Genomic DNA, 12652 nt, shown 5'->3' on the forward strand with positions numbered 1-12652 from the left:
AGCGACTGCAGGGTCCGGGGAGACCGGATACAGCGACTGCAGGGTCCGGGGAGACCGGATACAGCGACTGCAGGGTCCGGGGAGACCGGATACAGCGACTGCAGGGTCCGGGGAGACCGGATACAGCGACTGCAGGGTCCGGGGAGACCGGATACAGCGACTGCAGGGTCCGGGGAGACCGGATACAGCGACTGCAGGGTCCGGGGAGACCGGATACAGCGACTGCAGGGTCCGGGGAGACCGGATATAGCGAACAACAATTATCAGAACTCTTCAATAATCCGCAAAGAAAAGTCAACCTTTCACCCTTGAAAAGTACAAACATCAAAAACCTTTTCTCCAAAACCTTATATCAGATACCCTAAAAACAAATGTGAGAATCACTGATGCTCAAAGGACAAGAATAATCACCCAAAAGTGATAAGAGAATTAAAAATTAATAATCCGTCAAAGGTGGCAAAAGAACCACCAAAAGTAGGATTCACCCAAAATATATATCAAACCCTAAAATGTAATCATGAGATTAAATGTGTTGGTTTAGCATCATTTTTAATTTTTATTTTTTTTTTAAATTGAAGAATTTATGGCCTAAATAATTTACTCTTGAGCATGATCCAATTTGCTCCTTGCCGGGAAAAAATTCATTCCTGATCCCCCAAGAGGAAATCGGATAATCCCTGGATCAACTCTACCTATACTGTAGATGTTAGTATCCAGTTATATTCTGTGTATCTAGGAAAGAATCCAGGACTTTAAAACAATCTACTGAGCTGGCCAGAACCAACTCTTGAGGGAGTTTATTCCACATTTTCACAGCTTTTACTGTGAAGAAGCCTTTCCGCATTCAGTTATTTTGCAATGCTTCATGGACATTTAACTTTTGGGTTGATTAATATTAGTCTTTACTCAATGTTTCTCAAAAGTTCTTATTCCAATTTTCTTATTTCTTGAAGCCATGATGAAGGGGGATTTTTGGCCGCCGAAATGTGTTGGCCTATTGCTTTCTTGTGGCATCAACAAAACACTTTGGAATCCTAGGATGCTTGTTTGGTGCTCCCATTGGTTAAATTGCACATAATCAATGAGATGGTTGTCAAAAATGGAAACACCTTCCATCTCCCCAAATTTCCTCCCAGATTTACTCTAATATGGCAATGGAGCGTTTTTTTTTCACACATTGAATGATTCTGTGTGGCAATTTAAAGTGGGTGTAAGTGCAGAAGATTTTTTATTTTACTACATTCTCTGCATCAAGGTAAAAAAACCTTCTGCATGCAGATTCTCTCCCAAACCCTTAAATACATCTCTATCCAGTAATGTGCATGAGAGCGAAGGCTTTTAAAGTTATCTCACTCCTCATTGGCTCAGATACAGCAGCAGGAGCCATTGGCTCCCGTTGCTGTCAATCCGAGCCAGTGACTAGGAGTGGGGGTGCAGGGCTGAGCCCCTTTCTGAGTGTTTTATGGACACACACAACTCCCTTGGGAGCGAGCACACACCAGTGCCCCCACAGCACTCAATGGGAGAGGGGGGGGGGGGGATGGAGCCAAGGAGTGCCAGCGGGGAACCCCAGAGGAGGATTGGCACTGCTCTGTGCAATACCATTGCACAGAGCAAGCAAGAATAACATGTTTGTTAATTTAAAAAAATTACAATCACTTTAATGCTAAAATGGGACGCATGGACATCATACCAATTTTTTTTACATTTACTCAGCAATATTCTCTTATACGATTTTTTATTGTTATCATGCATTTAAAAAGGTCTATTTGTCCTGTATTGGTTCGTATTTTGTACCATAGCCTTATCCTTCAGGCATCTCAATGCATGGCTTTGCTTTGTAAGCAAACGATGTTACAAAAAGATCCGAAGAGAAAGAAAAATGATAGGACCATTTTGTCATATACCCATATTTGTAATCGACCTTTTGTATTTGTGATTTTCTTTAATAAACAGTTTGTAAAACAGAAAAAATGGACACACCTACCACTAAAAAGAGTCCTAAGATCTATTCTGTAATAAAAGTTTTATTTACCAGGATCAACACAAAGTCTTTGGGCAGCAACCTCCCCTTCAATGAGGCTGAGTGAAGCCAAGAAATATTCTGCTTGACTGGAGTGTACAGTACCTTTTAGGCTGGCTTTGAGAGGTAACAAATGCATTCTGAATGGCAGTGCAGCTCATTGCATACATACAGCAGTGAGTATTATCGCCCTTGGCATTGTGGTGAGCTGCAGCGCAAGTGTGTGAATATTCCCAAAGTAGTGCAGGCATGCTCTTCGTGCATTTAGACACATTCACAACCAGTGCAAAAAAAGCAGGCCTGATCCTCTCCAGTGCGCTTCTGTATTTTAAGTTGTTTTTTTATTCCATTTTTAGTTATTTGTGACTTTAATGGGCACTAGATAATTGGTTTGGTCCTTTCCCAGAGAAAAATAAAAAGCACCCCTCCCCCATAATGCAAACGCATATGTTAAAGCACGTGCTTTCCAGTACACACAAGCAGGGGCGGACTGACAACTCATGGGGCCCCGGGCAATAGGGGATCATGGGGCCCGTGTCCTTGCCCAAACTCAAAAAAGCCTATGAAAAAGGTACCAGGGGCATCTCATGGGGCCCCCTACTGACCCCAGGCCCTCGGGCAGTGCCCGAGTTTCCAAATGGTAAGTCCGCCCCTGCACACAAGTGTGAATTGGCCCCAAAATCTACTACAGAATCTTCTTTTCTGTGCCAAAACAGCTCTGGGCAAAAAAACATATCTGTAATAAGAGTAACATAAAAAAATGCAACTGATAATACTCAAAAAAAAAATTCCATCATAAATAGTTTGCCGTTCGTTGAATTATTAGAGGGAGTATATAATGTTCCAAACATAAGGTTGAGCGTGTTGCAAGAAACGAAGCCTAAAGCAGCATCTACAGATCAACTAGCTATGACACACACTGCAATCCCCAGCAGCAGTAAACCCTTTCCCTTCTATAATTAAATAAATCAGCTGTCAGCAGGGAGTTTTTTAAATTAGGAGAGACACTTGAAGCTCTTGCTTAAAAAAAAAAAAAAAAAAAAAAAAAAAAAAACACAACACACATAACCTGACATTATAAAGGTTTGCTGGTATTTTCTTCCATTTTAAATAAACCATCTATTTACCTTCCAGGTAGCAGATTTCAGATTCACGGTTCGGCCTCTGTTGGTGACAGTGCATTTCATCCTCATGAAAAAATCCCGTTCTGTACTTGCCTCTTTGCTCTTCTTGCTTAATCCCGCACCTTTAATGTTAAATTAAAACAGACCGTGTCAATAAAATGATTAATATTAGAATTATTAAATAGGATTTATATAGTACCAATAGTTTGCACAGCACTTTACAAAATGAAAATAGGAATTTATGTTTCAATATTTTTATTACATTTTTCAGAAAAAACCAAGGAAGTGCGATATGGTTCATTCATACAGTATTACATTAGACGATATATAGTTAAACATTTTTGTTGAAAATAGGAATTTAATCTTACCAGCATACATAGCAATGCATTATTACAACCAGGTTTGTTGTCCCTGTAGCATTGAGGTACGATTCAAGTGTATTTAAAACCAGGAACAAAAATAGAATATATTTTAACATACCAGTCAGATGCGGTGGCTGCATTAGTTGTAGGTTTTTCTTTTTTTTCCTGCTTTCTTATTACCTGCCAATAACACCTGTGTTGTCTCCGAGTAACAACAATCAATCACATACCATACTGTGTCTATGGAGAATCAGTGTTGTCACCCTAAGGCTGGCCCATCCACTGTACAATTTTTTAACAATTTTCTGTGCAATTTCCTTTAGATTTACCTTCAACTATGCAGTGCAAGGGCCTGCCTGATTGAATACAATTGAAAGTGTTGTTTAGGTTTCACTTCATATTATATGGTTTTTGGTAAATCTAAAGCGAAATTCTCAAGAAAATTGTATAATGTATGGTCAGCTTAACCCCTTCACGCCGGCCGCACACAAATTTGTGGCCTCCCAGCGTCTGGGCCTAGACGCCGAGTGGCCGCACATTTGCGTTCATGTAGCAAAAAACATATGCGCTGAGAGCGCGCGCCCTGCGTGCTCCCAGCACACATGTGAGGTACTCACGGAAAGGTCCCGGTTCGCTCTTTCGATCAAGACCTTTCCTGATCATGTGACCGGCTGTGATGTCACGGCGGCCACGACACTAAGCCACGCCCCGTCCACCTCCTGGCGCAGGAACTGCACGCCGGGACGATCCCGCGTGAAGGGGTTAAGCTCGCCTTTCTCAATCAGGGTTCTGTAGAATTCTAGGGTCCCTCCAGAGGTTGCTAGGGGTTCCGTGAGCAATTACTGCCTCTCAGAGAAGTTCCCACTGACACCAATTAACTTTTTATCTGTCTGTAAGAGGTTGATTCTTCCCACTGACCACATATGTGAGGAGCAACCCCCTAATAACCACTGTGAGCTGTAGATACAGTAGATATTACCCAAGGTCCCTGAGTCAGGAAAAGTATTACAAGGTTTCCTCCATGTTAAAAAGATACTTGTGTAGAAGAAGAGATTGTGCTGTATTAGTGTATAAATGTAACACTGTGAATATTTTGAAATCATCATACTGAAATGTGCACTTACACAAAAATAATTTTTTCACAATTTTTTTATTTGTACTTTTGTTCAGTTTTTTTTTAATTGTATGTCCTTTTGTTAGTCTACATAACTAAATTTACATTAAAATTCCCAAATCAACAACCTCCCTGATTATAGCCAAACTGCAACATCCACTGCTCGTTATATCCTCCAGGCTCCTGATACCCTCGAGAAAGTCACAGGCGTGACGAAACGCGTCGGACGGAGCATCGTGACATCATGCCACACCAGAAGCGACGGCCGGAGTTTGCCCAGTAAGTGAATGCAGATCCTCAGACATTAGGGGACATCCTCATGCATTTTTAAAGCGATATTACAGTGTGCACTAGGATTTAAAGTGCACCAGCATTGTGAGTGGTATTTCTATTGTTTTTTTATCAAGATAAAGTAGTATAAAAAGAAGGTGAAGCACTGTTGTTTTTGAGCGGAGACGTCACTGTTGCATGCTGATTCGAGGCCATTGTAATAATATAGAACTGAAGATTACATCTGGGGTGGAGGAGAAGGCAGCAAATATCATCAAGGTTGTGGAAGAATAAAAATGCACAAAAATATATTTATGTATATAGGTCAATGGAGCAGAGGTGAGGGCATGTAGTGAATGGTGGTGGGACTCCCCCGGAGGATATAACAAGCAGTGGATGTTGAAGTTTGGCTACAAGCATGGAGGTTTTTACATTTGGACATTGAATACATGGACTGCTAGCAAAAAAGGACACACACACACAAAAATGTATTTTCAGTTTTTAAATACAATGATTTAGTCCTCGTGCACACGGGACGTTTTTACAGCGGCTGTTTTTGGCTTTTGATGTTTTTTTCTACAGCCAGTAAACTCCCCAGCATGTTATCCTATGTGCCCATGCACACAGACTGGAATCAACGTTTTTTAGCAGGGGCGTTTTTTGGATGGAAAAAAAACCCAGAATTAGTGGGTTTCTAAAGGGTTTTTTAGCTTTAAAAATTCTCTAACGCTGAAAAACGCAGCAAACCAGTGTTTTTGGACTTTTTTTGACCAAAAAAAAAATGCAAATGCAAAAACCGCTGCTAAACGCTAATACAAAAATGCTAAAAAAACTCACGTTTTTAACGTGACTTTACACAGCTAACGGTACCAGCGTTATTGAAACGCCAAGTGTGCATGGAGCCTTATAATTATTCAGTGTTATGTAGAAGAAAAGACTGCACTGGACTACTTTATAAATATAGAAGAATCTGATTGATGTGAGAAATACGTCAGTGATAGCTGCAATCATAATTAGTAGGACAATTGTTTGGCGAGTGGGATTTTACATTGGTTTGCACAAAGATCTTTTGACAATTGCATATTAAAGAGGTTGAATAAGGCTGCCCTAAACTGCCCTACTGATTTGGACAACAAAATCAATATTCACCCTTCCCCTTTATAATCCCTCAAAAAGTCAATACTTCCTCCCTAGAAAGTGCAATATCATATATATATATACACCTTTTTGTGATATATTCTAATAAATTAAATAAACGAAGTCCGGAAGTGACGAAACGCGTTAGAGGAGGGACGTCAAGACGCACGTACGCAGACCGGAAGTGTCGCCGCGGCCATTTTATCGGTTATCCACACATGGTTTTCCACATGGTTTGGTGGATTGAGTTTAGAACCATGTCTGGAGCTGAAAATCTTGAATTTTAATGTAAGTGATTAATAAAAAGTTATTTCTATGCTTTGAATACCAGTCTTGAGACCATTCTTATCTTTCTGAGGACCTTGGAAAAATATCTTTGAAGAGAATATGGAGGAGTACTGATCCATAGTATTGCTTAGTATTTCAATACTCACAAAGGGTAATAGTATTTAGTACTACTGTGTGCTGGTTGATGGTATACACGGAGTTGTAGTGATCACTGAGTGCTCACAGTGTGATTTATGTGATTATATGCACTATAAGAAAGCAATTTGGATTGAAATAATTTATTTTACTTAAATATATATATATATATATATATATATATATATATATATATATATATATATAATTTTTTTTTTTTTTTTTTCTCTCTCTCTCTCTGTTGCACAAATCTTTTTTAATTGAATTGTGATTTGCACGGGGTGATTATTTTTATTTATTAAGGTAATGCACTAGATTTTGTATTTTTTACTTTGAGGTGCATATTGGATGGAAAAGGAGTTAATCCTTCTATTGGATGAAAAAGTTTGAAAATTTGTGAAATTTTTTGGACACTGTTTGGACTTTTTTGGACACTTTTACTGATTTATTGGATTTTATTGTACACTTTATGTTTAAATTTATGTTTATTTAATTTATTTATTCTAATATATCACAAAAAGGTATATATATGATTTGGACAACAAACACACCCGTCCTTCTACTCCCCTCATCTCCTATACACAGAGGGGCAGGGTTTTGTAGTCCCCGGAGATAGCTGGGAGCAAGGTAACTGATAATCACCAGAGGATCAGAGAAAGGATGTTATCAGCTAACAAGATTTATATCAGATCAGCAGGTATGCTTTGCACTTGTTAAACAGATATAGAAACAGAAAAGTGAAGGCAGATAAAAGATTAAGTGGTCCACTGAGTCTGCCCCATTTTTTTTTTTGAGTTAAAGGGGTTTTTTGTTTTGTTTTTTTGGAGTATAGATCTATATTTGTCCCATGAACATGTTTGAATCCACTTACAGTTGACCAACTCACTAGCTCTGCTCGAAGTCTACTCCAAGTATTGACTACTCTTTCGGTAAAATAATACTTTCTAAGACTGAAAACAAAATGTTTCAATGGTATGCATTAAAGTAACAGCCCAAAATAGGTGCTCATTGTTAGGCCACCTTCACAGAGCTGTTTAACTGCATACACCAAGTTCCAGTGGTAAGAATCAGCAGTTTGAGACAGTTGTCCAAGCCTGAATGCAGCTGACATCTATCTAAACCCACAACAGTAAAATCAATCTGTATATGCAGTAAAGCATGCTTGATATAGTCACTGTAGATGCTAAGGGGTTAATCCTCTGCACTGTGTAAAAAAGGATGTTTGATCCTGTTTTCTGATTCTCCCCTTCTACTGTCCCCAATCCATCTGCTGATAGAACAGAGCCTTGGGGGCAAGCTGCACATGCTCAGTTTGGTGTGTATTGCTAGAGAGTTTTTTTTTGTTTTTTTCTTGGGAGAGTGCATGTGATCAGCACAGGGGCCGGTCAGCACTGTCCAGACAGAGGGTTAGGGGTCCTACAGCCTTATAGGACAATCAGGGGAGAATGAAAACTCCTCCTGTAAGCTTTAATCAGTGCTCTGCTGGACACAAGACTGCTCTAATTGCTGATGAGAAAAGGTATTTAGCAATTTATATTTACTAATATAATTGCATTTCCACGTTCCGTGCACTGTGGGAGACCAGATATAGTGAATGCAGAGTCCTGGGTTAGTAACACTTTAATGGCTTAGTGTGTGGCTACATGCAAACAGCGGTGGCAGCTGTCAGCCTGTCAGTTTATATAGGCTGGGTGATCGCTGCTATTCACATGTACCTTTCATTCCACCGGCAAGAATCCACTGATTCTTGCCGCTGAAATCCATTGTATGCAGCCAAACAGCCTTCGCGTGTGTACCCTCCTTGACTCATAACAAATTATTATATGTGTACTTGGTTCCAATTAGGATTCTGGCCCAGAATGGCATTTCAGTATGTCAAGCAATTAGCAAAGGGGAAGGAAAGAGCACCTCAACACCAGCCAACCCCCCAACAAAAAAAAAAGAAAAAAAAAAAACCAGTACAACTCCCAGCATTCTATATATATCCTGCACCTGGTCCTCATAATTGAACTTGGTTGGCAGCGGCACTCTGGCTGGGCAGAGAAGACATAGAGAAGATTTAGCCTGGCTGCTGTTTAGTCTTGGTCTGCCATGGTCCAGGACACAATAAGTTTGATCATAGGATGTCCAGATCTGTCTGTGATCAGACAAATCAGATAATTTCACAGCCCACAAATTTGGCAACGTTGGGTCTGTTAGGTCAAAAGCAACTAAATTAGTTCAGTGAGGACAGAATTTTAACTATCACCACTTCCTGCCAACTTGGGATTTTCTTGTATCACGACTTTAGCTGATCATGCATAAATTACAAAGAAAATGTTTCCATATAAAAGCACAGTCATACTCTGATGTACTGACTTGTTGCAGCAATCCTGACTGTGATTCAATTTAGACCCGGAGACCTGAAACTGTTAACTCCAAGAGCGCTGAAAGTACAGCAGCAGGAAGAGGACAGGGCAGCCCTGGAGTGAAGAATTCTACAGAATCCAGCAGCCTGCACACTGTGGGACATTTATATTACAGGTAAGCAATGTAACTAATTCAGATTCAAAATCTAACGCTGACGTACAAACCTGTCCACCATACTGCCCCGAACTACATCACTGACCTAATATCCAAGTACCACCCAGCACGCACACTCCGCTCCTCACAAGACCTCCTTCTCTCTAGTTTCTCTGGTCTCCTCCTCCCATGCCCGCCTCCAGGACTTCTCCAGGGTGTCACCCATCCTCTGGAACTCCCTGCCCCAACCCATCAGATTATCACCTACTCTCCTCTCCTTTAGGTGCACCCTGAAAACCCATCTCTTCAGGGAAGCCTACCCCACCCCCTGCTAACTTGCCGACCTCCTCCACTCTTCCTACCACTCCATCCCCCACAGCTATCTCCTCCTGTGCCACCATCCCCTCCCTCCTAGATTGTAAGCTCGAAAGAGCAGGGCCCTCAATCCCCTCATGTTTTGCATTGTATTGGTATTGTTCTGTCCCCCTCTGTAATATACAGCGCTGAGCGAACTATTGGCGCTTTATAAATACTGTATAATAATAATAACTAAAGCTGTAGAGAAAAATAGTTTTGGAAATTCAAATACAAACAAACATACCACATTTCAAACTGAGATTTTCTCTAATCTCATCGTGATCGCAGGGGTGGGTGAAGTCAAAGATGCTGTGTCCTGTTAATTCGACCTAAAACAGAAAATAATTATTATCTTTAAATATGTACCATCATATCATTGCGGGTGCCATTATTAAGTTAGCAAAAACAGAATGTCTAGTGCTGCTACATATTAAGTGTTGTATCAATAGAGCTCATGGGTGTTTGATCCGCAGCTGCACATCTGAAAGTTGTAGTCCATAAAGATGATCTGCACAACTGATGTCGCTCTAAAATCCGGCTTTCATTCATTAAACTGCATTGTACAATACACAAATACAGTCACTTTTAAAGTGCGTTACTCTCCGACTGTCACAAGAACATGACGAACAAAGAGATCCACTTCAGAAAATGACTTAAGTGATCAACTGAAAGCAATCCTTACCTTTGCATATAGAATTAAATATATAGTTCATAAATAACTCACTGATACACAAACTCTGTTCGCATCTGCCCCCAAAACCTCGTTATTCCCCTACTAGCTGCCACCATTTTGCATCTTATAGAGAAGGTGAAGCCAGGTTATCCATCACATCTTGACATAAAAGTCATGTGTCCTGGCTCATTGCATTAGTAAGAAGCCATGGGATAGTGGTTAAAAACTGAGATGAGGACTTGGCTCTTGACTAGGGACGAGTTTGAGCTTGGTCTGAACTCATGTACGGCCGAACCCAAAATGAAGCTTTCAGCTGAGGCACAGGCATTCCCTACACCACACCTGCACCTTCACAAAGGGGCAGGGATGGTCCCTACAACATTGACCTAATATAACCACATGGCCATATAGGGTCAATGACATTGACCTTTGACCTAATAAAACTTTCTTCTGGGTTCTGCTGAACATGAGTTCAGACCAAATCAAAGCTCATTCTAAACTCTTGACCAAAGATTAGCTCAGGTGGGTTCAGACAAGAGTCCCAGCAACACTTACCAGCCAGCCTGCGAAAACCAATTTGGCCCTAACAGTTTGCAAATGTGTGCAAACAAACCCCCGTTTTTTAATGCAAACGCATCCATATGCCACAGTCCCACCTCAAGGGTCCTTTGTATACTGTGGATAGAACTAAAATTTCCAAAGCCTCCATAATAGGAGCACATGTATAAATGGATAAGTTAAGGGCAGGTGTGTCTGGAGGAGCTCATCCCTCCTTAAAAAAGGTACAGGGATGCACGTGATGCCCAGCTATAGCAAAATGAGAGCAAAGGCATCCAGTGCGTCCCTGTATCCAAATTAACCAACTACACAAAAAAATGGCAACCGTCCCAACCTATAACCAGCCTTAGCAGTAAGGTGCACATGGAAGGCAATACACATCGCAAATAAAATAATTCACAGCAACACTTACCAGCCAGCCTGCGAAACAACCAATTGGCTCTAACAGTTTGCATAAAACAAGCGTCTGACTGCTTCCTGGTAGGATAGCTCTGGTGGGTTCAAAGTGGACAGGCAATCATAGGTTGCAGAAGCATTCTCCACCTGCAACTGCATGCATACACAACCCTTATATACGTGCAACTTCAGGACAGGGTATACCTCCACTGCCTATGATTATCAGCTTTGAAATCTTCCTGGTGGGATAGATCATGCAGGTTCAGACTTTATCCGAACATGCCTGAGCTCATCGCTGGTCAAGGGTAAAGATGCTCTTGGGTTTGGTCTGAACCCATGTTTGGATGAACCCAGAAGTAAGCTTATTAGGTCAATATCAATGTTATTGACCATTGATGTACTTTTGGACAAAAGTCCAAATCTGCATATCTATAACAGTGCTGTTTAGTCTACACATTTTGGGGAAAGAAGGAGTCGAAAACAACTGATGTAACAGATTATGGCAAAGAAATATATATATATATATATATATATATATATTGTGACAGTGTGGCAATCTGTCACCCAGGATTCTCAACAAGGCTGGTTGAGGGGCTCCAGGGTAAGTGTTTGATACGGAGGAAAGTGGCTTTTCACTTTCCTCCTTTGTTTGTAAGGTCCATTTTGGGATCTGGAGCCTGGAAATTTCAAAGAGATCTGGGAGGGATGAAATCTCCAATCCTGGGACAAGGTTTTGGGAATGTCCAGGAGACTGATTGCACAGGTCTGTGCAGGCCTTTTCAGAGAGTCAGGACCAGGGTTCTGGGCTCCACCCTGGCAGATAAGAGTCAGGAGGGCTCCACCCCAGCAGTTAGGAGGGCTCCACTTGGAAGACAGGAGGTCACTGCCTGAAAGTCAGGTGGGCTTCACCTAGGAGAGGTGGAAGCCAAAAGCAGCAAGGGGCTGCTAGAGACTAGCTGTGTGCTAGTGGCCAGCTGTGTGCAAGAGCCATAATTCTTGAAGTAGTCTGCAGGAGACAGACATCAAGCTGAGTATAAGCCAGGAGGCTGAATCGTTTTGTTTGATGGTGGATACCCCTGCGTGGGAAGCTTTATGTTATGGGACATTTGTTTAAATAAAATTGGGCAAAAAGGCCCTTAAAGAAGCGAGTCGCTGTGTGCTTTAAATGAAAAGCTCTACCACTTTGAAGCGAGTTCCCACAATATATATATATAAAATTTATGTAGATCGTACAATTGCAGAAGAAAATGCAATGTAGTCATAAGAACTTCCAAACATTAATGAAAGTTGTCCTCGTGTCTTCTCACCTGTGTTAAACCCATGTACTTGTTGATGTTTTCAGACAGGTAGATCATGTCACCATCCTGAGTAATAACAGCTACGAAGCCCTCCAGAGCTTTAAGATACAAACTGTCAATCTGCTTTTCTGCGTCTGTGTCTGTGTCGAGGTCCCCATCTGGACAAACTGCAAGATAGAAAAGCAACATTATTGACAGGGTACACCCTTAAAGTCTATGTAAAACATAACTATGAACCTCTCTTATTTGCTCCCCTTTGCTCTGTAAAACATACAATCAAGGCCTCATAAACAAGGACGTCTAGAGTTGCACAACTTAAAATTCAGGTCCATTACTCTGCAGAGCATTGCACCCATGATCAGTAGATCGTGGGTGCAGTGTCAGCCTCCTTCAGACACTGCCTCCAGCTTTCTTG

The 12652-nt window shown here is 41.1% G+C and overlaps 1 protein-coding gene across 1 annotated transcript in view; it reads right to left on the reverse strand.

Moving 5' to 3' along the window:
• Positions 1-12652, reverse strand: part of EPAS1 (endothelial PAS domain protein 1) — a 208665-nt gene that overhangs the window by 38714 nt on the left and 157299 nt on the right. The window contains exons 3-5 of the mRNA XM_089653920.1: positions 12247-12404; positions 9557-9641; positions 3151-3269 (exon numbers count right to left, since the gene is read on the reverse strand). Coding sequence (XP_089510046.1) covers positions 3151-3269; positions 9557-9641; positions 12247-12404 — 362 coding nt within the window. The remainder of the gene's footprint in view (positions 1-3150; positions 3270-9556; positions 9642-12246; positions 12405-12652) is intronic.

This window comes from Staurois parvus, unplaced genomic scaffold (assembly GCF_062004578.1).
Source record: "Staurois parvus isolate SC_StPar_1 unplaced genomic scaffold, SC_StPar_1.0 ptg000727l, whole genome shotgun sequence".
Taxonomy (NCBI): domain Eukaryota; kingdom Metazoa; phylum Chordata; class Amphibia; order Anura; family Ranidae; genus Staurois; species Staurois parvus.